General features: G+C 38.1%; 1 protein-coding gene across 1 annotated transcript in view; it reads right to left on the bottom strand.

The window, feature by feature from the left end:
• LOC136852379 (centromere-associated protein E-like) overlaps positions 1–24,985 on the bottom strand; it is a 34,235-nt gene that overhangs the window by 3,649 nt on the left and 5,601 nt on the right. Inside the window, exons 4-22 of the mRNA XM_067126969.1 lie at positions 24,325–24,436; positions 23,356–23,506; positions 22,411–22,506; positions 21,933–22,132; positions 20,935–21,063; positions 20,047–20,203; positions 18,996–19,106; positions 17,301–17,517; positions 15,873–16,068; positions 14,325–14,547; positions 13,569–13,790; positions 13,090–13,209; positions 12,483–12,595; positions 11,687–11,792; positions 10,529–10,741; positions 8,634–8,978; positions 2,209–7,721; positions 1,620–1,696; positions 778–926 (exon numbers count right to left, since the gene is read on the bottom strand). Coding sequence (XP_066983070.1) covers positions 778–926; positions 1,620–1,696; positions 2,209–7,721; positions 8,634–8,978; positions 10,529–10,741; positions 11,687–11,792; positions 12,483–12,595; positions 13,090–13,209; positions 13,569–13,790; positions 14,325–14,547; positions 15,873–16,068; positions 17,301–17,517; positions 18,996–19,106; positions 20,047–20,203; positions 20,935–21,063; positions 21,933–22,132; positions 22,411–22,506; positions 23,356–23,506; positions 24,325–24,436 — 8,450 coding nt within the window. The remainder of the gene's footprint in view (positions 1–777; positions 927–1,619; positions 1,697–2,208; positions 7,722–8,633; positions 8,979–10,528; positions 10,742–11,686; positions 11,793–12,482; positions 12,596–13,089; positions 13,210–13,568; positions 13,791–14,324; positions 14,548–15,872; positions 16,069–17,300; positions 17,518–18,995; positions 19,107–20,046; positions 20,204–20,934; positions 21,064–21,932; positions 22,133–22,410; positions 22,507–23,355; positions 23,507–24,324; positions 24,437–24,985) is intronic.

The raw sequence follows: 24,985 nt of genomic DNA on the forward strand, positions 1-24,985 counted from the left end.
CAGTTGAACTACAAATGCAGTGATGAATAGTTTATGGTGCTTATAAAATCATTATCAATATATAAAACCATTATGAACACTACCTATTATTAATAAATCAAACATCTTAAAAAATTACTAGTGAAGCATCAAATAAAACTGCAGAATAGAAAAAGCCGTCCACAGGAAATTTAACTCCATTTGATTGTGTGTACAGTCAACCCCCTCCCATTCGCGACTTCACCTACTCGCGGATTTTTCTGTGGAAGGTATATCCACAATATTTGCAGAATTTTTCATAGACAAACATTCACTAATTACTGTACATTCATATTATTTTCGTGACCAAATACATTTTTCTTGATAAAACTACAGGCAGTCCCCGTTTATCGGCAGCCTCGGTTACTGGCGATCCGGTTTTACGGCGCTTGTCTAGCGACGATGATAACCAGATTTTCGTTGCTGATAACCGGTTATCGGCGCTGATCGCCTCTTATCGGCGGCACTGATCACCGGTTATCGGCACCGCTAACCAGGGATCAGTGCTATTATCGCCGATTTTCGGTTGTCGTCACGCCGTCGGGAACGGAACCCCGCCGATAGCCAGGGATTGCCTGTATTAAAATATGCAGAGTATACATTTTTTTTTTTTTTTTTGGGTTTGGTGTCTGAACTCTCAAAGTAGGCAGTTAAAAGCATTTTTAGAGGGGTGCTAAGTGTTTGCGGATTTTAGCTATTATCGGGGGGCTGTGGTCCCTATCCCCCGCATTTAGAGAGAGAGAGAGAGACACACATTACCTTAGCAGTGGCATTTGAAAGTTCATCTTTAAGGGTCTGGACTTCTTTTTCAGCAGGAGCATTTAGAGCCCTCAATCTGAAGCGCAATTCGCTGTTTTCCCGTTCCAGTTCCACAACACGGTCTTCAAGAGGCTCCTTTGCACCTGTGTCTGAAATAAAGCAAATTATTTGTTAAAATTCTTTAGCAGACATAAAATGAGTCATTTTTTCTATTTTTCAACGTATCTAAAAGATCTTGAAATATTTTGTTACTATCATTATTACATACTTTCCACCCTGGTCTGGTTGAGATGCTCAGTATTCAGCAATCTATAAACTACTTATTCCTTGAACAAGTGAATATCATATACAGGCAGTCCCTGGTTAACGGCTCGGGTTCCGTCCCCGGTCGAGTGTCACTAACTGAAAATTGGAGATAACAGCACCGAAAATCCTGCTTAACAGCACCGTTAACCAGATATCAGTGCCGAAATCCCCACTTAACAGTGCTGTTAACTGGAGATTGGCACCGAGTTCCCCACTTAACAGCACTGTTAACCGGAGATTGGCGCCGAAAACCCAGTTAACGATGTGCTAGCCAAGCGGGGTAACACCAAAATGCCATCAACCAATGCCGTCAGTAAGCAGGGACTGCCTGTAAGTGAATGTCCTCTAACAACTCTGCATGAAGGTCTGTATAAACTGTCAGACAACTGAAACTAATTCAATGCCGGATAATACGGCTCTCATATTTTGGTGGTCGACTTATCCTGCAGATATATGATTGTACCTAAATTACACATAGGAAATTTAGGGATATTGTATAATTACAATCAATTCATTTAACAGCAGACATCACAAACCTGCTTCAGTTTCTGTTGACTGCATAGTGGCTCTTTTCTTCAACAACGCAATCTCCATCTGTAACCGTGCATTTTCACTGTAAAAGAGCATTCAAAATTAGTCCAAGTTGCCTGTCTATATTTAGTGTTGTTGAATAAAGTACTGACAAAATAACTTACAAAGTACTGTACATTAAAAAGAAAACAAGCAAATTATCGTCTACTAATACAAGCTGCTGTCATGCTTTCTTCAACAAGATAGCCAATTATCAGAAAAAAATTGAAAATAATAAAAAAAATTCAGAGAAAATTATAAAGAAAAATAGTTTTTCAGAATATGGCACAAAAGCATGACCAGAATGGTAAAGTGAAAATAAAATGTAAATTTTATTCAACATTTGGCAATCATTACTCACTTAAAAAAAATCACTCTTCTAAGAATTTATGTAGCAAATATACTTCAAGACTACTTGCAACATTATCTTTATTACTAACTACATAATCCAAGTATATGTATCTGTTCTTCAGTGCCAAAAAAAGAAGTTTTGTCCCAAATAACTTTATAATACTTAGCAGAAACTTATTTGACAACATTTTGGTTGAGATTTACCTCTGCAACTGCTCCAATGCACAGCTACTGGTTCCAACTTCTGCTGATGCCTGCCTTTCAGATTCTAATAGTTCATTCTGCTCTCGTAATTTAGCATATTCCTCCAGTGAAGGAATTTTACCTTCCTTCTTCCCCATAGAAGATTCAAGGGACGATTCATTAGAAACTGTATTGAGTCGAGTGGTTAGATCTGCAATTTTTTCCTCAAACTGTAACTGCTGCTTCTCCATTTCAGCCTCTGCATCTCTAATCTGCTCTTTAAGTTTATCACATTCCTTAAACTGCTCGGTATAACCGAGTTTCCAACCAGAGCATTCTTCTGCAAGATTCTCAAAATTCTTATTACTAACTTCCAACTCTTTCTCAAGGAGTTTAACCTTTTGCAAAAGTTTGTCTATTTGTTCTCCTGCAGACTGCTCTGATATTGATTTCCTCAGAATGCCTATTTCTTTCTTATAATTGATAACCTGAGCAGTTAAGTTTTCTTTTTCTTCGGACCACACCGCTTTGAGTTTTTCGAGATCTTCCTGTCTCTCCCCTAACGAAGCATTAGCTCGGCTGCCAGTCCTGACTTCCTCTTGTAATGCAATGTTATTCCGCTCCAAAACGAGACATTTCTTCTCCAGATCACTGTACCTTTCTGCAAGTTTTGCATACTCATTCTTAAGAGAGACAATTTCCCTCTCCAAAACATCCTTCTGTTGACTAAGTTGTTCTAGGTCTTCGTTAATCACATCATTGCGTGCCGAGTGTTCAGTATACGACTCACTAACAACATTCTCTCTCGTTATGGTCAAGTTGTATATCATGCTCTGTGTTTCAGATAATGCCACCTTTGTTTTTTCAAGCTTTTCTTCCAGATCCACCACAGTCAATTGTGACTTACTCAGTTTCTCCCTGAATTCATTCAACTCAGCCCCCGTATCTTTACTTTCCTTGTTGTAATACTCAACCATGTCTTCCATTTCAGCATCTAATCTGGAGCATTCTTCTTCTTTGCTCTGTAGTTCCTGCACTGTTTTCTGCAACTCTTCCTTGACAACTTCTAATTGCTCTTCAGTTTTCAATAATTTGTCAACAAGATCCTTATCGGATTCTGTCCTCTGTAAGTCCTGACTGTGAGAAGAAAGTGTTTCCCCCATTTCTTTACGTTCCTTATTGTAATACTCAACCATGTCTTCCATTTCAGCATCTAATCTGGAGCATTCTTCTTCTTTGCTCTGTAGTTCCTGCACTGTTTTCTGCAACTCTCCCTTGACAACTTCTAATTGTTTTTCAGTTTTCAGTAATTTGTCAACAAGATCCTTATCAGCTTCTGCCCTCTGTAAGTCCTGACTGTGAGAAGAAAGTGTTTCCCCCATTTCTTTACGTTCCTTATTGTAATACTCAACCATGTCTTCCATTTCAGCATCTAATCTGGAGCATTCTTCTTCTTTGCTCTGTAGTTCCTGCACTGTTTTCTGCAACTCTCCCTTGACAACTTCTAATTGCTCCTCAGTTTTCAATAATTTGTTAACAAGATCCTTATTTTCTGATAGGAGTGACTCTACCTGAATTTTGTCTTTTGAATCATTAGTGACAACTGGTTCTGGATGAGCAATAGCATTACTTTTGCTGGAAGTCATTTTCAGAACTGACAGTTGCTTCTCATGGTCATCTAATCTCTGTAATAATTCTACTTTTTCTGAGCATAAAGATCTTAAGGTTTCTTCCACTTCGGCTAGCTTCGATGACTTGTTTGTAACTTCCAACATCAAAGATTCTACTTTTTCACTCTTGTTAGCTACCTCAGTTTCATGTTCCCTCTCTTTTCTTACCATTTCTGCCTGCTTCAGTGAAATGTCGTGTTCAAGTTTCTCGACTATTTTTACAAGGCCCTCAATTTTTTGGCCGTTCGAATTATGCAGCTCTTTGAAGTCTTCCTCTTGCAAGTTCTTTTCCTCCTTCAAGGACTTTATTTCCAGGTTCTGTTGAAGCATCTTCTGCTCAGAAGTTTTCATGATTTCCGTGAGAGAACTCAACTTATCCTTCAGAGACACTAATTCTAATGAGATCTTTGACACTTCTTCCTTCTTTCCTTGCAGTTCATCTTTCAAATTCTGGATTTCTTCTAAGCCATTTCTGCTGTCCACCATAACTCTAGTTAATTCCTCTTCCTTCATCCTAAGCTTCTCAATGAGCTGTTGCTTTTCACTCACAATGACTGAGAGTTCCTCTTCACGCTGCCTCATCTCCAGATCAAGTCTGGATTGAACTTCACCAGATAATTTTTCAGCCAGGGCCAGCTTTTCCTTGAGGCTTCCTGCTTCCTCAGACAATTTCTTCTTATTGAGAGCGTCTTTCTCCATCTTACTGTTCATCGTCTTCAGGTCACCGTTTTCTTTGTGCAAGTCTTCGAGTGACTTCTCCAGCTCACCTATCTTCAGGGTCTGGGTTTCCACTGTGACTTGTAAACTCTTGATTCTCTCTTCCTTGGCTAATGCTTCGTGTTCCCACTTTGCCGCCTGGGACAGCTGATTATCCTTCACAACTTCATCAGCCTCAAACTTCTCTATGATAGCAATCAACTTCTCTATATGACTGTTATTAGCTTCATGCTGATCATTCATGGTCTTTACTTTAGAGTTAAGACTGAGGACTTCCGACCTCATCTTTTCTTGCTCATCCTCAAGTACTTGCATGTCTTTAGTCTTTTGTGAGATTTCAGCTTGTTTCAAATCTAGGTCATTCTGCAACTTGCTCTTTTCTGCCAACAAGTCTTGAATTGTTTGTTTCTGCTCATGTTGTTCCTTCTCCAGTAGCTGAGTTTCTTCAACTGTCTTCAGCATTTCAGAATGCTGGACCTCGAAAAGTTCCCGTAACTTGTCATGCTCATCTTGCAAGCTGTCTAACTGCTCTTTCAAGGAATTATTGGTTGTTAACAGGTCTTTACTGGTGAGTTCTCTGCTGTTAATAGCCTCTACCATCCTCATCCTGTCTTCACTGACTTCTTCAGACAACTTAGTCAACCTTTCAATTTCAACTTCAAGTTCTTGCACCTTCTGAGATGCTTCTACCCGAGCGACCTCCATCATTTGTTCATTCTCCATTGCAACTCTCTCCTTGATAAGCTTCAATTCATCAACGTGCCTTTCCAAATGTTTGATTCTATTCTCCTTTGCTTCTAATGCTTGAGTCAGTGCTGTTACTCTCTCTGACCTTTCCTTAACATCCACCTCCAGTGACTCGATCTCTGTGTTCTTCTTCTCTACGTCTTCTAAGTACATTGCTACTTCAAGCTTATGGTCTTCGTTTGCTTGGGCCATTTTCTCCTCGCTTTTGGCTTTCAGAGTTTTGAGATTGTAAACAGAATCCTTGAGCTCATTGCATTCCAGGACCTTTGCGTGCAAATCATTTTTAAGCTTTTCTAACTCATCCATTTTTTCCATAAACACTAGATTTTCTTCAGTCACGTCTGTTTCTTTTACATCAGCCTTACATTTCTCATTCACCATTTGGTCACAGGACTGTTCCAATTTTTCCATTTCTTCTTTCTCCTTCAGCAATTTCTGTTGTTCCTCGAGTGAGATCATGACGGAAGCCAAGTTCTGCTCTATTCTCTGCTTTTCTTCTTCTGCCGTCTTCATCGCCTCTTCCCTTTCTTCAAGCTTTTTCCTAAGGGCTTCCACTTCATTGACCTGAGCACAACACTTTTCTTCAAAGACGCGAAGTTTTTCATTCATCTCTTTCATCTGATTGCTATGTTGCTGCGTGACATCCGACAGGTCATTCTGAATTTTCCCACATGTTTCTTCCAGTGCCAAAAGCTCTGCCCCTTTCTTGGTGAGTGTAGATTCCAAATTTTCAATGACGACTTGGAGAGAAGAGCACTTTTGTTTCAAGTCTTCCTCTTCCTTTTCGGCTGGAGGTTTCTTTCGTTCTTCCGCCAAGTCCTTTATTTGTCTCTCAAATGCTTCCTCCTTTTCCATGAAGTTTGTAATTACACTCTCTAATTCACTTTCCTTCTCATCTAAAATGCCTGCAATTTTTTCTTCTGTGGCCTTCTGCTGGGTTTCAAGTTCTTGTTCTAACACCTGGATCATTTCCCGAGCAAGGTCGAGCTCACGCTTTTCAGCTTCTGAAGGAGTCGTCGCTTTGGGTCCCTCTTTGCTGTTCTTATCCTGAAGGTCCACAAGCAGAGACTTAGTCTCTTCTAAAGCTGTCATTTTCTCATTTAACTCCTCTTTCAACTCTTCAAAGTTCTTCCCTGCTTCTCTTAGCAGTTCTTCTTTGTGGTTGAGATCTGCTTTGATGGATTCCAGTTCACTGCCCTTCCCTCTAAGATCATCTATCATAGCCTTACTCTCAACCAACTCCTTAGTTGTGGCATCCAAATCTTCCTTCAACTGTTCACAGATCTTCTTCATTTCTTCCATTTCTTTCAGTTTGTGGCTGAGGTCATGTTCATTTGTTTCCTGTGTGACAGCAGTATCACCGCCCGTACTGGTTGCATTATATCCAGATTCGTACAATCTTACTTCCTCTTCCAAATCAGAATTTTCCTCTTTTAACGACTCCACTTGCCAACGTAAACTGTGTGCTTCCTCCTCTGCTAATCTAGCACAGGTAAGTTCTTCACGCAGTTTCTTCGCCTCTAGCTCTGCAATGTTCTTTTCAGACTGAAGCTTTTCAAGTTTCGCCTCCATGGTCTTCAAATCATGTTGGCTAATAGGTGGTGGAACTGATGCCTCACCAGAAGAGTCTGAATCATTTATGCAGCCTAACTGGATCTGTAACTGTAAGAGTTTGTTCTGAAGAGAAGCATTTTCAGAACTAAGCAATTCCATCCGTTGCTTCAATGCTTCATTTTCTTGAGCAGGATTAACCTCCATCTCCAAAACTGATGTTTCAAAAGTGTCATTACAGAATGTACCATTCATACCAGCATCACGCAGTTCATCCGCAAGGGAAAGTGCTCCACTGCGAGGTTTGACAGGCAGTAAAACAGACTCATTCAAACTGTCAACAGTAACTGATCCTAAAGTTTCTTCGTGTTTCTTATCTAAACCTGAATCCAGTTCGTTTTTCAACTGCTCAACCTGAGAAACTAAGTGGCTATTCTCTTCCTTCAGTATTTTTAGCTGTTCTTTCAATGTTAAAAGTTCTTCATTTCCAGCAGGTATGGTATCTAACATGGACACTTCAAAGCAATCATTTAAAGTCATTTCCATACTCGCACTTGAAGCTGTCCCATCATCCGCTGGCAAAACTGAAGCATTAAGAGCGCTGCCTTCTTGCAAATCTTGGGATGGACTGCCCTCCAGATTGCCAATATAAAACGTAGTGGTGGTGCTCTGTATCATTTTACTGTCAGGAATTACACTCGTGCATCTGGCAGGCACAGAAGGCGAGAATCTGTCTTCTACAGCAGCTGGTTGTTTGTCAAAGGCAGGAGTGCAGTGAGACAAATAATCAAAATAAAATGACTCGGTAAGCTTCCACAGATTTGTTTCTGCTACTGCCTCTGCTGCTATCTGCAATTGAAAAGCCAAGATCATTTCTCATATGATTTAAAAATTCCACCTATACTCTATAAACATTTAAAACAATTATGCTGTACTTGAAAATCAATCGTCCCTCATTTTCCTTGATAAGCCAAATAAAAAGAGTCTCGTTAACATCTCAATCTGTTAAATGAGTCATATTACATGAAACAATTTTCTTAATATATACAAATATAGAGCATTTGAACAACAGATTTTGAAATGTCATAAAAACAAATTATAAATGGGGCTAGAAAGACAAGCAACATACTGCCCTTATTAAGATCAAGCTAATTGTTGGCTCCACCTCAAGCAAAGACCTGTATGGGCTTAGAATGAGAAGGAACAATACGCAAAGGCAAGTCTTGAAAATAAAGTAAAAGCCCCTTCCTCACACACAAAGTAACAATAGATTTCTTATGGAAATGGGAGTAAATTGCCTCTTAATGGGTTAATAACACCCAAGGATTGTAACATAATGTCTTATCAACCAGAAGCCATAGCTCTGGCTTGCCATATCTCAGCAGATAAGGAAAGGTCAGCTGTATTGATGGATACTGAGGAATATAAAGCAACAGTTATGACTTCTAAATATTGCAACAGACATATGTTCAGGGTCAATCCTCTAAGATATAAAAAAAAAAGTCAGCGAACTTGAACAACAGCTCTAGCTCTTCTGTCTACACACAATAAATGTGGGCTCTATAAAACTAATCAGTTTGTGATATATCAATACATAACAAAGAAGATAGGGAATCAAAATTGATATTAAAATTATTGAAAAATTATGACACATCAGACGGCACACATCGCGCACATAAAAGTAAAACAGAAAAAATTTATAAATGCATTCTGCATGGAATATGAGAGAGAGAGATTCAAATGACCTGGGAAGAATCATACCTCATTACATATCATCTGATGAAGAAGCGCATCTTCATAGGAATCTTGAGGGTCTTTCGGACTCTGGCATTGTAGCTCTTGGGAGACAAGGGCAGCTTGTAGGTCCAGTAACTGCTGTTTGATTGCTTCCACATCGTAAGGCTGAATAAATGTCTCACAAAAACTGGTCGAGTTCTTCCCTGGTGTGGCAGGCATCAGCATAGATTCCTCGAGTACCTGCAGAGTCTCGGAGAGCTTGCGAGAAATCCTTGACGTGACATTGGTGTCTGGTTGGCTTAGGGGATTACTTCCCAAAGTGGAATCAGCATTTTCTACTCCCTCTAATTTTTCTCTCAGCATCTCAACCTGTTAAGAGCAAATCATATTGAAACTAAAGGTTAAGTACATGAGCTCTATGGGAAATGGTTTTCCTCTGGTGTTACTAGAGACACCACCCTACTTACAAACATTCAACTTACAAACACTCACATACAAACAAATGGGATTACAAATTAAAATTGTGTTCAGAGCACTCCCCTTTGCCATCCGTTCAAATTTTGTTCTGTGTGCCGATTCTATAAAATACAGTATCATATGTACAGTGAATTGTGTTTTAAATGAAAAAACCAACAGTACTGTATTGACTTTATATTACACTGTAATTAAATAGGCATGAAGAGCACAGTAATCAACTTACAAACAATTCACTATACAAACAGCCGTCTGGAACGCAACTCATTTGTAAGTAGGGTGGTGTCTGCATACTATTCTTAAGTTTTAACTATCCTTGTAACTTCAAATTCTAAGCTGCTCTCTGGGTGAGTTCCAAAATATGAAATTAAAAATTTAGAAATAACTGTACAAAGAACAGATAACTTTCCATGGCATTTGTTAGAATCCACATCCTTTGCAGAATCAAATCTTTAAATAAAATCATTTTCATGTTCCATATACACAAACCTTTTATTTCACATAATATAATGGAATAGAACATACAACTTAAGCCAAAGGCCAAGCACTGGGACCTCTTAAATTGAGAGTAAAAGGTTTTAAAGGTTAACAGGAAGAAACCGTCACAGTTGCACTCTGAAACTATTGTTTAGAGTGTGTGGAAAGAAAAATGGAAGAAAGGGAATGTGAATGGAGGCACAGTAAAAGGGGTGAGAGGGGGCACATATGAAATGGTATAAAATCTCCTAATCACACTTACATTATGCTGGGTAGTTGCAAGGAAAATCTAACAGCAAAATGCAGTAGGTAGTTTGTACTGATGAAAAAATACTTTCAACAGGAAATCTTGGGTAACTTCTGCAAGTAATTTCAGAAGTATTTATACATTCCCATAATGTAGGAATATATAAAAGTTTATCAAACATCATTCTTAGTATGATTAACTTATGATAATGAACCTGATTACAAAATTTCAGTCTTTGATGCAACTAATTTTGATTTCCTTAACCCTATATGCAACATAACATTAGTTAATTTGCTGACAGATGACAAGATTGCACATATATAAAACGATATTTTTGTGACATCACTACCAGCAGAGTAATACCTGTTGGAAGTAGATCCGCATGAGTGTATTTCCCTTAATACTTGAAAAGAACCCCAATATACGGATACCTGGACAGACCAGAGTGTAATGGGGAAGATGGCCAATATATGCTGTGTCCCATCTGTGCAAGTGGGACGCAGAGAGAGCCAAGGCAGTCATTGTAAGACAGGAGACAGAGCCCTCCTGTCATGAGTCCTTTACATTCTATCACTGTGCCAACAAGCACTATTCTGGCCAAGATCAATAAGAGAATTCTTTGTAATTGGTTGGTCTGTCTTATGGACGCCTGTGGGGACCATGAGAGTGCAATTTCTTTAGATTATGGACAACAGCTATGCTACAAGAGAAAGACAGATACCTCTAATTCCAGCTCTTGAATACGCTTTGTTTCTTCAGTGCCTTCCCTTTCTTTCAGCGCCGACTGCAAGAGTTCAACGTCACTCTTCAATGTTACATTTTCCTTTTCAAACATCTTCACAAGATCCTCAGCTTTGTAAAGTTCAGTTTTCAGAATTTCAATCTCAGATACTTGGGCCTCCATTTTCTTCACCTGCTCTTCAAGTCCAGAAACCTGCAAGCAAACGGTAGTAAAATTTCCATTCAAAAATTTGCTTATGTATGCCCACTCATGAGTTTCGGATTTTCTTCAAAGGATACAAGAGTCGAGCAAAACCAAGCAGTAACATGGCCATTACTAAAGCAGGGTGTACCTGAAGGACTTACATCATCAGATTATGACCATTATGAAATGGATACAAAATACAATTCTACTTGGACTTCTGTACTTAGCAGCTGGCCAGCCCTAGGAGAGCTGTTAATCAGCTCAGTGGTCTGGTTAAACTAAGGTATACTTAATTTTTTTAACCATATTATGGTAACTTTTTCCTCTGCTACCATTTTGGATGTGATAAATTTCTTTATATCACTTAAACTGAATGCCAAGAGTAATGTACAAGTTACTTTTGGTTGGGAACTATGTGGAATTGCTGTTAATTTTAAGATATCTAGAAAATATTCAAGTGCAGTCTAAAAAAAAGTATATCTTAGTTTAACCAGACCACTGAGCTGATTAACAGCTCTTCTAGGGCTGGCCCGAAGGATTAGATTATTTTACGTGGCTAAGAACCAACTGGTTACCTAGCAACGGGACCTACAGCTTATTGTGGAATCCGAACCACATTATGACGAGAAATGAATTTCTATCACCAGATATAAATTCCTCTAATTCTTCATTGGCCGGTCGGAGAGTCGAACGCTGGGCCAATGGCGTGCTAGCCGAGAGCTCTACCTACCCCTCTCCAATGAAGAACTAAGTGCAGACTATAAAACAGGGTCTTGATTACTAAACAGATTCTGTGATTTATCAGAAAGGCCAGACCCCAAAGTGTCTCTCAAGTTGAGATGTTACTGTACTATAAAATGGACAGATCTACAATTTGTGGAATGCATACTTATTCCACTTCCCCCTTATCTGCACAATTCAAGAAATTCTACAAAAGCTACAATTGCCACCTACCTGTGACAACTGAGCTGACTGCTCTTTTAATTGTTTTTCATATTCTTGCTGCCTCTCCAGAGCATCTTGTAATTGCTTTTCGAGCTCTTCTTGATTAAAATCAACCCTGCAAAAAAAGGCACTGCACATTGTAAAACCATATTTCATAACTTTTTCTTAAGCGTAAAGAAATGACAATAAAAATGGCTATGTTACATCTTTGGTTTTTTCGGTCAGTTCAAAACCTCCTGGTCATAATGTTGCAGCCTGGCATTTTGTAAAACTGAGAGGTTGTAGTTTATAGAAACTCACAACAAGTGATTGTCAGTCTGCTACTGTTTCCTTTTATGCAAAATGGTGTATCGAGATCATCTGTAGAATGCGAATGTATTTGATTGGAAGATGTAAGATTGTGTGAAAAATTTAACTTTGTTTTAAAAAATTACAAGTTTCAGCAATGAAACCGAAGCATTCTACCATTATACATAAGCATATCTATTTCAGGTGACAGATTTAGATCCATCTATATCAAATGTATCATATAGTTCCTTCTCAAGGATGTTTTTATCAATATCAAATGTATCATACAGTTCCTTTTTAAGAATGTTTTTATGATAATTCATGGTTTATGTAAATTTATTATTCCTGTAGCACAAAAGACTACATACATAATTACTTGTCATGTAACAGAGCTGGGGAGTATTTCCTTGTCGTGTTCTATGACTCTGGAATAACTAAAAATATCAATAGTGAGCAAAAAATTAAAACCATAAATTAATCATAGCATCACTGACGAAAGCACGACTCTCTCACGTACTTGAATTTTCGAAGCTCGGTAAGTTCAGCCTCTAACGAGCTCATCCGGTGATGCCTGTCCTTTACTTCCTCAACATTACCTTTTTCATGTTCTGCTATCTCTCTCCAAGCATCCTGCCGAGCAAAAAAAGTTCAAGCGTAAACTTTTCCACTTTATGCTAGATTGGAATACAACATAAAATTTAGGCCATAGAGCCAAGTGCTACAACCTGTGAGATCACTCGGCACTCAAAGGGAAATGAAGGGTGAAAAGGTTTTAAGGTGGAACAGGAGGAAACCCTCACAGTTGCACTATGAAACAATTGTTAGGAGAGGATGGAAAGTACGATGGAAGAAAAATATGGAAGGAGGTACAGGAAAAGGAATGAAAGCGGCTGCAGCTAGGGGCCGAAGAGACACTTTATGCTAGATCCAAACTTACAAGAAATACACGTTTCACATTCTAGTATAAAAGCCCTTTTTCTACCTCTAGATATCCCTCAAAGTTACATCAAACAAATCTGTCTCCTTTATTATCTAGCTGAATTTTTCATCTATGAATTGTACAACAGTTAACACTGCAGTTCCATATTGATGACATGAGCAGGGATAAAAATTATGAAACTTACGTCTAAACTTCTCCTTAGGTCTCTTTCTTTGACCCTCTGCTTCTCCAGTGCCAATTCCATCATCATGTCGAAGTCATTTCTCTCGTTTTCAAGCTGGCTTAATCTTTCTTCTTTATTATCCTATATAAAAGAAAAAAATAAATACATATGAAAGAAAAGGATTTAAATATCAAAACTGTCAGCAGATGAAAAATAAAACTAAAAAAACAACAGAATCGACTCTTTAGGCAACACAAATGGACTACTTGGTCCATAATTAAAGTACTGCTTTTCAAAACACTTAAAGGAAACATCGTTTTGAGCACCACAATGTCGCAAGTAAACATTTTAAAGAAGAAATTACACCTAGTTTGTCTCCTACAATAAATACACTCCTTTTTATATGCAATTTCATTCACTTGAGGAATAAGCCAGTGGAACGCCCTATAAATGTATCAAAAGGGCAAAACCAAAGTGACTGAATAAAATCGAAATCTTACCAAAGTCCTTGAAATTTCATCGTATTTACTCCGCAGAGCACTGAACTCCCTTTCAACCTCGGTCAGTCTTAAACTTTTAGGCAAGAGAGTCTGGACTTGTTCTTGGAGCTCAGCGAGTTCTTGGTTCTTTTTAGACAGGCTCCGATTTGCATCCAGCAACAGAGCTTCCGAATCCGAGAGTGAATGCTGGAGATATTCAATTTCTCTCTCTTTCTCTTCAAGCTGAAAAGTTAAATAATAAACTGATGCAAACTAACACTTACAAATACTGTACAATCTAAGATCATATAGGAATTATCTATTACATCTGTTCAAGGAAAAATGAAGAAAAAACATTAGCAAAAGTTTAGTATACAGACACCATCATATACTTACAAATGAGTTAGGTTTAGGACGGCCATTTGTTTGCTAAATTGTTTGTCAGTTGGTGACTGTGCTCTTCATGCCTATTTACGTACAGTATGATACATGGTCAATAGAATACTGTATGTTTTTTCATCCTAAAGCACAATACACTGCAAATACAGCACTGTATGCACAGCATAATTTGAACTTAGAGGTGGCAAAGGGAAGCACCCTGAACACAATTCTAATTTGCAATCCCGTTTGTTTGTACTGTATCTGAATATTTGTAAGTAGGGTGGTGTCTTGTACAATTTAAAACCAAATAGAAATTATTTATAACATCTGTTCAAGAAAAAATGAAGAAAAAACACTGGCAAAAGTTACAGTATCCATAAATATCTAAATCACTACCTTCTCATAATCCACAGGACCTTCGGCCAACTTGCGCTGGAAGCTTTCCTCCATCGAGGCCAGTTCATTTCTGTGAAATTCTGACAGGGTTCTCATCTCTTTCCCCCAGTCTTTCAACCAATCGTCCTTTTTGCTCAAGTCTTCCATCAGTTCTCTGTTCCTCAGCCGCAGGACAGAGGCAGGTGTGCCTGGTGTAGTTGGAGTTTGAGGACGCAGAGGTAATCTGGAAAAGGTAGATTTTAAAGCAAAGTTGTATGTGATAAGAAAAATATTGAAACTGAGGGGACCTTGTTTGTTGAACATAAACCAATGGGAAAAGCAGTATTAGCACATGCTAAGGTGATGGCATCAAGAAGGCCGATGAGCTTAAGCATTCTCTAGGGTCGAAAAAACTCAAAACTTACAGATCCATAAAGAATCAGAATGTAGTACAACAAAATAATTACTAGATGAATGACGAAAGCAATGAATAATGCCGGAATAGTAAAATTCTACACTAACAAGACTGTTAACAGTCTAAAGGCTTGCAAAAAAGTGGGCTGAGAACACATTCATGCAGCTAACGCTAGTGAAGTAGAGAACTCCCTTCCGTCAGCACACACAAGTCTGGTGGACTTGAAGGGACTTTGCAGACATAAAAAATAAGGTCTACGTTGTATATAATTAAAAGGGTTTTCATTTTATGCTCTGCCTAGTTGTTTTAGCTGATGTTATGAAATTTAACTTATCAGGACAAGCACTGGGAACTTTTGGCCCTCCAGCGTTCAAGACTGAAAAAAAAGAGTTGGAGTGTTTGGACCAGATAAAAGAGTTCCAGAAATTAAATGAGACAAAGTACATGGATCTAAAGGTGGAACTAAGAGAAAACCTTAAGTTGCACACTAAGAAGTGATAACTTGAGAGGTTGGACAGCAAGGAAGTGGGAATGAAGGTAAAGTAAAAGGCTAAAAAGGGGTACAACTCGGGGGCCAAAGGGATGCTGCAAACGCCTTGAAGTAAATGCATACAGTGCACCACGAGGTGCACTGATGGTACAGGCAGTCCTCGGTTATTGGCGGGGGTTCCGTTCTGGGGGTGTGATGATAACCGAAAATCGCCACTAACCGAAAATCGGCGATTTCCGGCACTTTTTCGGCGATTTTCGGGGTTTATCGGCGTCGAAAAGCACCGATTTTCGGTTATCGACGCCTCTGTTAGGTATGTATCGGCGACAATGATTGGGTATCGGCGATTTTTGCCACCAAAAATTGCTGATTTTCGTCGCTAGACAAGCGCCGTAAAACCAGATCGCCATTAACCAGGGACTGCCTGTACTAGCCACTTATATATTTGTTTATATTACCTGGATTACAAATACTACAAACAAAACAAATAAATTTATCTGCTTGTCTCCAACCATACAACCTTCGTGCTCAGGATGTTGAATATTTCCATCACCAGCAAAAATTTTATTGAAAAAATAGATTATCAAGAGCAAAAATAACTATAGTACAACTACAGCAGTAATAATACATAATGGTAAATAAAACACACAAAATTACCACTTACTTTAGGTAAGGAATCAGACTTTCATCGGTCTGGCACTCAGCATCAGCAGTATCCTCGTGATTTGGCAGCTTGAAATGTACTCTTCTCCAAGGCTTGAGATTAGAACTGTCTAAACTGTCAAAACTGCTTTCTAACTTTTCAAGTTTTGACTGCTCTGCAAAATCGTTGATAAAGCTGACTTCTCTCGCTCCAAAACCTAAAAGAAAAAAATGTATTTTGGCATTGCTGGCTTTATCTATAGGAGCAGCACCTAAAATTATTGGTTAAAGAGAGCTTACGTTCAAAGCACAGTAAATTGAAAAGGAATGCAAGACGATGAAGTCCGCATGCCTAAAATTGCTACTCGCTACGCACCGCTAAGAAACTTTAGCGGTGATGGGTTAGCGTGAGCGAGAGCCCGTGCTGACACAACGCCAGCTTAATAAAAAAAAAAACAACAAATCTTTGCAGTCCCTTTGACACCAAATGGTCCCTTTGGTTTCTCCATACTTAGCTCTTCTATCTTATCATTTATTTCCAGGCAAGACCACCTGTTTTGAATGCTTACTTGGACTCATTGCCTTAGGGGATCAGAACTGTCTGTCTACTCACTGCTGGTAGTCTTTACCATTTTCTCCAGTAAGATCCCTACTGCTAAAAAAAAATTGCTATAAAGGGCCATAGTAGAGAATGTTGCACAGATAAGTTTGAAAACATGGTTATATGGCCACCACAGAGCAGGTGACAATGGACATGCTTCTAAGATGACCCAGCTATCACAAGAAGTTGAACAGATACTTCAACATCCATGAAAAAAAAATACTTGCTGACATTATGAAATATAGTGGCAGCCTTGCAATTTCATGACTAAAACAATATATCTTACTATACTCTAAAAAAAAACTCTGTAAAAATGATCAGCTCTCTTTATTCTGCTACATGGTATTAGTATAAGCATGTACTGGTTATGTCTAACCAGTAATATTAAGAATAAACCCAAGAGGCATAAAATTCAACCAATAATCACTAAAAAAGACAGCCAAGCAAGGGATGACTTTTGTAGCAATTAGTACTCAAGGCCTGTCCTGGTAACACTATGGACATATTTGAAAGTAACTCGAGATATTTCCATTTAAACTAGACTGCTCGTTCTGCTTTTCAAGATATGCATGTGCAGAGCATCCATTCCTTTGGAAAAAGGCCCACTTTCCTTAGCCATATAATGCTGTTTTCTTAATGGCAGATTCAGGGCTTGTAAAGCATTGAGGGACAGTTGAGAGTGACATTATATATTATTTTTTTTTATACCTGTTTTTATTACAAACATTAGAGATAAAAGTAACCTAAACTGACAGTGGAGTCCAAAAGTGCCCTTGAATGTGTTCACTTAGTTGAATACAATACCTATAATCTATCATAAGCTGTGCTAAAACTAATTCAGATCATTACCATCTGAAATGACAGAAGTGTTGGAATCGTTGCTGTCTGAACGCCCCGAGGACTCTTCTGAGATCTTCCGGAGCCCCGCCAGTGATGGTAGTCTAGGCTCCAGGAAATTGCTGTCGAATCTGACCGGTTCAATGCTGACGGGAGCCATACTTTGCCTCATCGCTCGCAAGGCTCGAGGTGCCGCCCACGTTTCTCGTCTCAACTTCTTCTTCTTGTCCTTTATTGAATACATTTATTTATTAATTATTACAGTATTCAGAAGATGAATCCTATTCATATGGAGCAAGCCCAAAGGGGCCACTGACTTGAAATTCAAGCTTCCAAAGGATATGGTGTTCATTAGGAAGAATTAAGAAGAGGTAAAGGGAAATACAGAAAGAAGAGATCCCACTTATCAAAAAATAAAAAATAAAATAGCAAATACATGAATAAAAACGTATTCAAATGCATGGAGAATATTAGTAGGGTAGTAATACATTGCATCTTCACTTGAACTTTTGAAGTTCCAATTACATGACATCCTCTGGGAGCCTGTTCCACAGTCCAATGGTGTGGTGAATAAAGGACTTCTGGAACTGGGAATTCCGTCAGTGAGGCACATTTACTTTAATTCCCATCCTAGAGATTATCTTTTTCCCTGCTGTACAACAAACTCCTTTACACTTAACATAAGCATACAACTTTTTAAAGTGATTTTCCCTTTCTTAACACACATGCAATGTTGCAAAAGATTTAACTGCAGCCCAGAACAGTATTTGACAACAGTATGTGGAAAAGAAGTTAGAATTACTGCTCACTGCTAACTTGAATACATGGATAGTAGCCTATCGAGGAGATGATCTTAACCATAAGTGGAATCTAATGACTTTTTGTCACACACACAATGATACTTGGGCAATGTCTTCGTAGAAGTTATAACATACAGGTTACAGTCACTATGCAAATGGACTATGTTCCACAAAAACAGATCGTTCTTAGCGCCTCAAAAATAATAAAAGAATTAATCATAAAAGGCCCCCTTAAAGCTGAAAAGCACTCAATTTCAATTGATAAGCACATAATTAAACTTTAAAGGATACAAAAGTATTTAAACTAATAACATAACGATACAGAAAAGAAATTTGTTCTCTGCATTCAGTGCTAATTACCAATGGAAATCAGCTCAGTGGTCTGGTAAAACTAAGGTATACTTAACTTAACCAATGGAAATCATTTAGAGGTCATATTTGTGAAAATATTGGTGTATCATATGGTTAAAGAGGCTTCCTACACAAGGCTGTAAAAATATGACACCTTAAATAACAACACAGTATGACGGAGCTCAAGAACTAATGTCGACTCTACCAAGACCAACTAAATATGATATCTATGATGATTAAAAGTGGGTTTCAACTTCCAGATAGTCTGAAAGCAAGAGCCCAAGGAGGAGAAAAAAGCATATCTTAAACACTCTGGTGATCTTTCCTAGGTAGTGACCCCTAGGGGTTTTAACCTGGTAAGTACCCACCTTTGCGTCGTGCTTAGTACAAGTCTATTGGGGATTACTGTAAAAACAAACAAAAGACTATAAATATAAAAATAATGATCCCTAAGAAATATTAGTCATAGATAACGACCTTTGAACCTTGGGGGTCACTATCTAGGAAAGATCCCACTCTTGTACAGCTAAAACTACAGAACGACTCAAAATCTCACATCTTTAGCTTCTCTGGGATGACTTGACACGATCAATTTCGTCTTCAACTCATTGATCTTTTTAACGAGTTCCTGGTTTATGCGTTCCTTCTCGTCCAGCATTTCCCGAACCTGTTGCGAAACATTCACCACTCAAAATTCACAAAGGAAAAATAAAAGGAGTAACAAAGAGTAAAATTCACTGGCAAATGAGAGAGATCCCATGCACAACAGACTAATAATTACTGTCCAGTATAGCTATCTTCACTTAATTAAAATGGGATCCATAATTGAGTCGAAATATGGTCCATTTGTAAACAAAGATGGTTTGAGAGAATAAAAATACACAATCAAAGGTCAAGAATGTCAAAGAGCTCTGATATTTTGCCGAGTAAAAGAAACTTTAGATGCACCTAACAATTTTGCAGCAATACTCAATCATTCATGTATGGAGAATTTCAATGTGAACCTTAAAAGCAATGCCTGTAACGAAAGAGTACAGTATTTTCGTATCATGAGTACGGTCGATGGCAATGTCAAGTTCTCACCCTACACGAGCAAGACATATTGAAGTGTAAATGGGAAAACCAGTTTTGTTCTATATGGTTTCTAGTTATTCTTAAAAGGGGACTTGAGCTGAGCCACTTCAAATACACTGAGAAAGTATTATAACCCTTCAGTAAGCAATTTTTCAAAGTTGATCAAACTTGAAAAAAAATGATCCAGTTAATCTCATTTTTCCTATGCTGGGTTACACAAAAGATGACATCTCTCATTTCTCCAGTCTTAGCTGAAATGTATTACTAAGGTCGTGCAAACTGGAAAAACGACCTGAATTTTACGCCACACCTTGAGAAGCACCAACAAACCAGTTACTACACAAAGCTGTACAGTAATACAAAGATTATTAGAACATATCTTGCAACAGATAAAGTCTTATTCGTACATCACATAAATCACCTGAGCACAGGGCGAGAAAACCTCAGCGCTTTACCTGAAATAGAATTTTATCAAACACTGGGGTTCCCCGTTCAAGTTAAAAATTACCTAAAACTCCGTTCACTTAACTAACCTGTTCGACTTCTTGAGCTCTATCGGTATTGCGCTCCCTGTCAAGAGACATCTGTAAACACTTGATTTCTTTGGCATAACGCTTGAGCAGTGCCGCTTCTGATAAAACCTCGTTAATGACAGGTTTGTTTTTTATTGATTTAGCTCGAGACGCAAACCTGTGGAAAAAATATTTTTACTGGTTCATAGAAATTACTATGCTGTAAGTGGAGTTGAAAAGATAACGCCAGTACAAACAGCATAACGAGATTTGGGAAAAGAAATTTGTGAACAACTTTTGATGATGATAATAAGCCTCTACTCAGAAATGATAATCTTACATCTTTGACTGAATATCATACAAGCATTCAATTTCTATTCATACTACTCAAAATACAATGTCTGGTTGAAAAAGTACCAGCTAAGTAGGGCTGGATCAAGGGGTAAATAGTAAAGGGCAGGAACAAGTTATAAAAAATCAAAAAAAGTGCCCTTTCAAGTAAAATAAACATAATCACTTGCCAAAAAATAAATTTTATCAACTTCTGACAAATTTCTTGTTTTCAAACAGACATAGAACAGAATACAACAGAATATAGAATTTGTCAAAAGGCCAAGCGCTGGGACCTATGAGGTCATTTAGTGCTGAAAGGGAAATCAACAGTAAAAAGGTTTGAAAGGTATAACAGGAGGAAAATCTCGCAATTACACTTTGAAACGGTTGTTAGAAGGTGGAAAGTAAGATGGAAGAAAGATAATATGAGTGGAGCTACAGTAAAAAGAATGAGAGGGGTTGCAGCTAGGGGCCGAAAGGACTTTGCAAAGAACCTTAAGTAATGCCTACAGTGCGCTGCATGAGGTGAACTGACGACACTACTCCCCTACAAGGTCAAACAGATGTAAAACTTACCTTAATGTGGAATGAGTTTGATCAATGCCAACTGGTGTCACAGTACATACGATAGCAGTCTTTGCATTCCCACCCAGTGACGACTGGAGAATACGGGTGAGCTTGGAGTCACGGAAATTCACGAATGGGCTAAAAAAAAAAAAAAAAATAGACAGAAAAAATCAAAAAGTGAAGTAGCAAAAACAACAATACCACCATTTCTTGGTGGATAAAAAACCATGCTTCTATAGTAAATACAAATCTACACAGCAAAGAACATAAATGAATAAATTTTCTAAATACAGTACTGTACAGTCATTTGAAAATCATTTCAGATACAGCCTACCCGTATTTCAAATGGAGTAATTGTTTCATACCTTAACAGAATCAGATATTACTAATAGAGACACTATACGAGAAAATGTTACCTGGCTTGGAAAGAGAATAGGCGAGTCTTACCACACAATATTTTTCTGTAGCAAATCTAAACACCCGTAACAAGAAAGAAAAAATCAGCCAGCCACTGGCATAGATATTTCTCAGGCTACCTTAATTGTCATTTTATTAAATTCTATGCCCCAGCTATAAGATTCAAAGCTTGGTAGTCCTTATTTCAAGTTCGGTATAACACCTTCCAAAGGAAAGAAAATAACTCTACAGTTGACCCCCGGTATTTGCAGGGCCCTGCTAATAGCTAAAATCCATGAATCCTTAAAACCCGTATAAAAATGCTTAGAACGTCTATTTTGATAGTTTAAGCACAAAATAAACCCTATAAAAATGCTTATATACCAAAGTATTTTAATAGTTTTATCACAAAAAGTGCATTTAGTCATGAAAATATGAAAATACAGTAATTAGTGAATATTTCTCAGTGAAAAATAACCGCGAATAGGTGAATTTTCCGCGAATAATGTGTATATATGTTCCATTGAGAAATCCGCGAATCCGGAGCCGCGAATAGCGGGGGTTCACTTGTACATTCTTCAACAACAGATCAAACATAAATCTTTACTTACTCTCCTTCACTGAGCTGAGAAATGACCCGTCCCAACATGAAGAGGGATTTGTTAATAAACCCTCCTTCCTTTAATCTTTCTCCAGTTGCTCCCGTTTGCGAAGCGTTCTCTGAACCGGCGAGATCCACTAAGTTCAAGTGTGATACTGTGATGGCCTCATCTGCATTGTCGCTCTCACTCCTCTCCCGAGATTCTATAATCTGAAATGACAAATGTGCTGTTTTAACATCCAGTCGTGTTGTTTCACGACTGACCCATCTGGTATCATGTAAAGTCTCTGAAGCAGATTGAGAAAACTATTGCATTCTCCTTGAAACATTCAGTGCTAATGCTTATATTTATGTAACCTAGTCAAATACGAACAAACAGCGTCATAACGAATTTACCAAAGAGAAACTGTACATAATAAAATAGCAACGTGAATCCAGTAGTCTACAGTACTGTGTTAGTAACCGTCATAATAAATAGATTTACATACCAAGCGGAAAATGGTGTGTGACCTGGAGCTTTTATCATTCATATTCGTCGCACCAACATGCCGATTCTTGTTTCCTTTTCTCATCAGTGACAAGAGCTGTAAGTATCAATATTCAAGTAATTTCAACAGCATACCATCTAAGGAACCATGTAATATATTTTACTAAACAACATGCCACTTCAGTGGACAATATTACATTTTTACAAATCCTAAGTACGAAGTAGTTTTGTTATTACTTTCGTTATACTATATAATCACAATACGCTACTTGTACCAATATTCTATGCCAACAGGTTATAATGGTTAAAACATTATCTTAACAACCATTTAAAACTACACAGTTATAAAATGACCCTTGTTTCTCTAACACAACCACACTCATATTTACCAAGCCCAAGATATGGTTCAAGAGGTGATTTAGACGGCCACCACATTAGGCATGCAGACACCACCTTACTTACAAACAAGTTACGTTCCAGACGCCCATTGTTTGTAAGTTGGTTACTGCACTCTTCATGCCTATCTAAGTACAATATAATATAAAGTAAATACAGTACTGTACATTTTTTCACCATAAAACGCAACACACTGTACATACAGTGTATGGTCGTAAAGGACGACAGACAGTCGAAAGGCCTTGCAGCACTCCAGTGTTTCCCTATCCTTCGTGGATTTCATCTTTATTTATATATTCATCACGTTCCAAATTTTCGCGATTCAGTTATACATACAGTGCTGTATGTACAGAACAGGAACGCAAAACAAAATCTGAACTTACGGGTGGCAAAGGGGAGCGCTCTGAAAACAATTTTAATTTGCGATCCGGTTTCTTTGCATCTCTGAATGTTCTTAAGTAGGGTGGTGTCTCTAACTAACTTGCAAGTTTGTACTATAATGAAAAATAATGAGCCTTGGACAAGCCAGACAATCGAAAAGTAAACTCACCATTTCCTCCGAACTGACACACTCTTCCTTCAGGTCAACTACATAAACGGCTCCTGAAGAATCTTCCCGAACCGTTAGGCCCCTGCCTTTCGGATCGCGAGTAGCAAGCAAATCAGTTATGGCTTCATTGTATATCTCCAAGAAAGACACTCTGAAATACGAAGAAATGTTTCACATAATTTAAAATCTGAACTCACTCACTTTTTCTCTTGGAATATAAAGTTTAGGCAAAGACCAAGCACTGGGACCTATGAAGTTATTCAGCACTCAAAGGGAAATTAAACGTAAAAAGGCATTGCAGGTGTAACTTGACAACCATCTCGCAGTTGCACTGTGAAACTATTGTCAGGAGAGGGTGGAAAGTAAGATGGAAGAAAGAGAATATGAACGGAAGCACAGTAAAAGAAATAAAAGGGACTGCAGACAGGGGCCGAAAGGACGCTATAAATAACCGTAAGTAATGCCTACAACGCACCGTGTCAGCTGCACTAACAGCACTAACCCTCTATGAGGACTTTTCCTCTTTGATGAGAATAAAATGTGAAATGAAATATATAACAAATTTTTATGTTTCCCTTCTTAATTCTGCATGTATCAGGACCATGAATAAACCAGCAACACGTCCAAAACATATACAGTAGTTATCTACTGGATAAAGGTACCAAAAAATTAGTGACTTGACTGAATGCTCAGTAAGTTTATCCTCCATAGGCTGAAGAAATAAGCTGATAAAATTCTTCAAGACAAACAAGCTGGTTTCAGAAAAGGCAAACTACACAGTGAATGAGATGTCAGCATTTAAAAAAGATCAAATACCATAACAGTGCCAAGCATCAGCTGGGATATGTATGGGATCCATTCAATACTCAGCTGTTCAGTGCTTATTGCACAGACAATCTTTACATATTACCAATAAAACGCTTAATCTACACAAGTTGAAGCATTATCACAAAAAGTTCATGTACCTACCTTATAAGATATTCCCTATCAGGGTTGTTTTCAATGCTATTAAAAATATTCTGTATAGCCAGAGGGATTATTCCTGGATTACTCTTCTCGCCCATCATCGTGTACGTCTTTCCTGGAAATGGGATTGATACAGATACAGTACGGGCACTGCCCTATTTAAACATTCAGATACAAACGGGTTCCCAGATTAAAATTATGTTCAGAGCGCTCCCCTTCGCCTTCTGTAAATTCAAATTTTGTTTTGCATGCCTATTCTGTACATAAGGTAGCCTACTGTATGTACAGTGTATTGTGTTTTAGGATGAAAAAATGTACAGTACTGTATTGATTTTATATCATACTGTACGTAGGGTGGTGTCTGTACCTGTCATTTTCCTTCATCGGGAAAAAATAGGTAAGACAATGGAGTTTGTTTTGCGATTATTCCACAGACAAAAAGCTGACAAAAGAAGTTACTTTACAAAACTCAAGCATTCTGAGAACGCTTCCCATAGCAAGCGCAGGCCAAATTCTTTCTAAGACCATTCTGACTGAAGAGAGCTCTACAGCTCTTGTAATGATAATTAACTCCAATAATTTTCTTCCAAGAAGTTTACAGAATTCAAATGCCCCCCCATTAGCAGCTATCTTTAGTAAGGTCTAGATCACAAAACCACTACTT

The sequence above is a fragment of the Macrobrachium rosenbergii genome, chromosome 25 (genome assembly GCF_040412425.1).
Source record: "Macrobrachium rosenbergii isolate ZJJX-2024 chromosome 25, ASM4041242v1, whole genome shotgun sequence".
NCBI lineage: Eukaryota > Metazoa > Arthropoda > Malacostraca > Decapoda > Palaemonidae > Macrobrachium > Macrobrachium rosenbergii.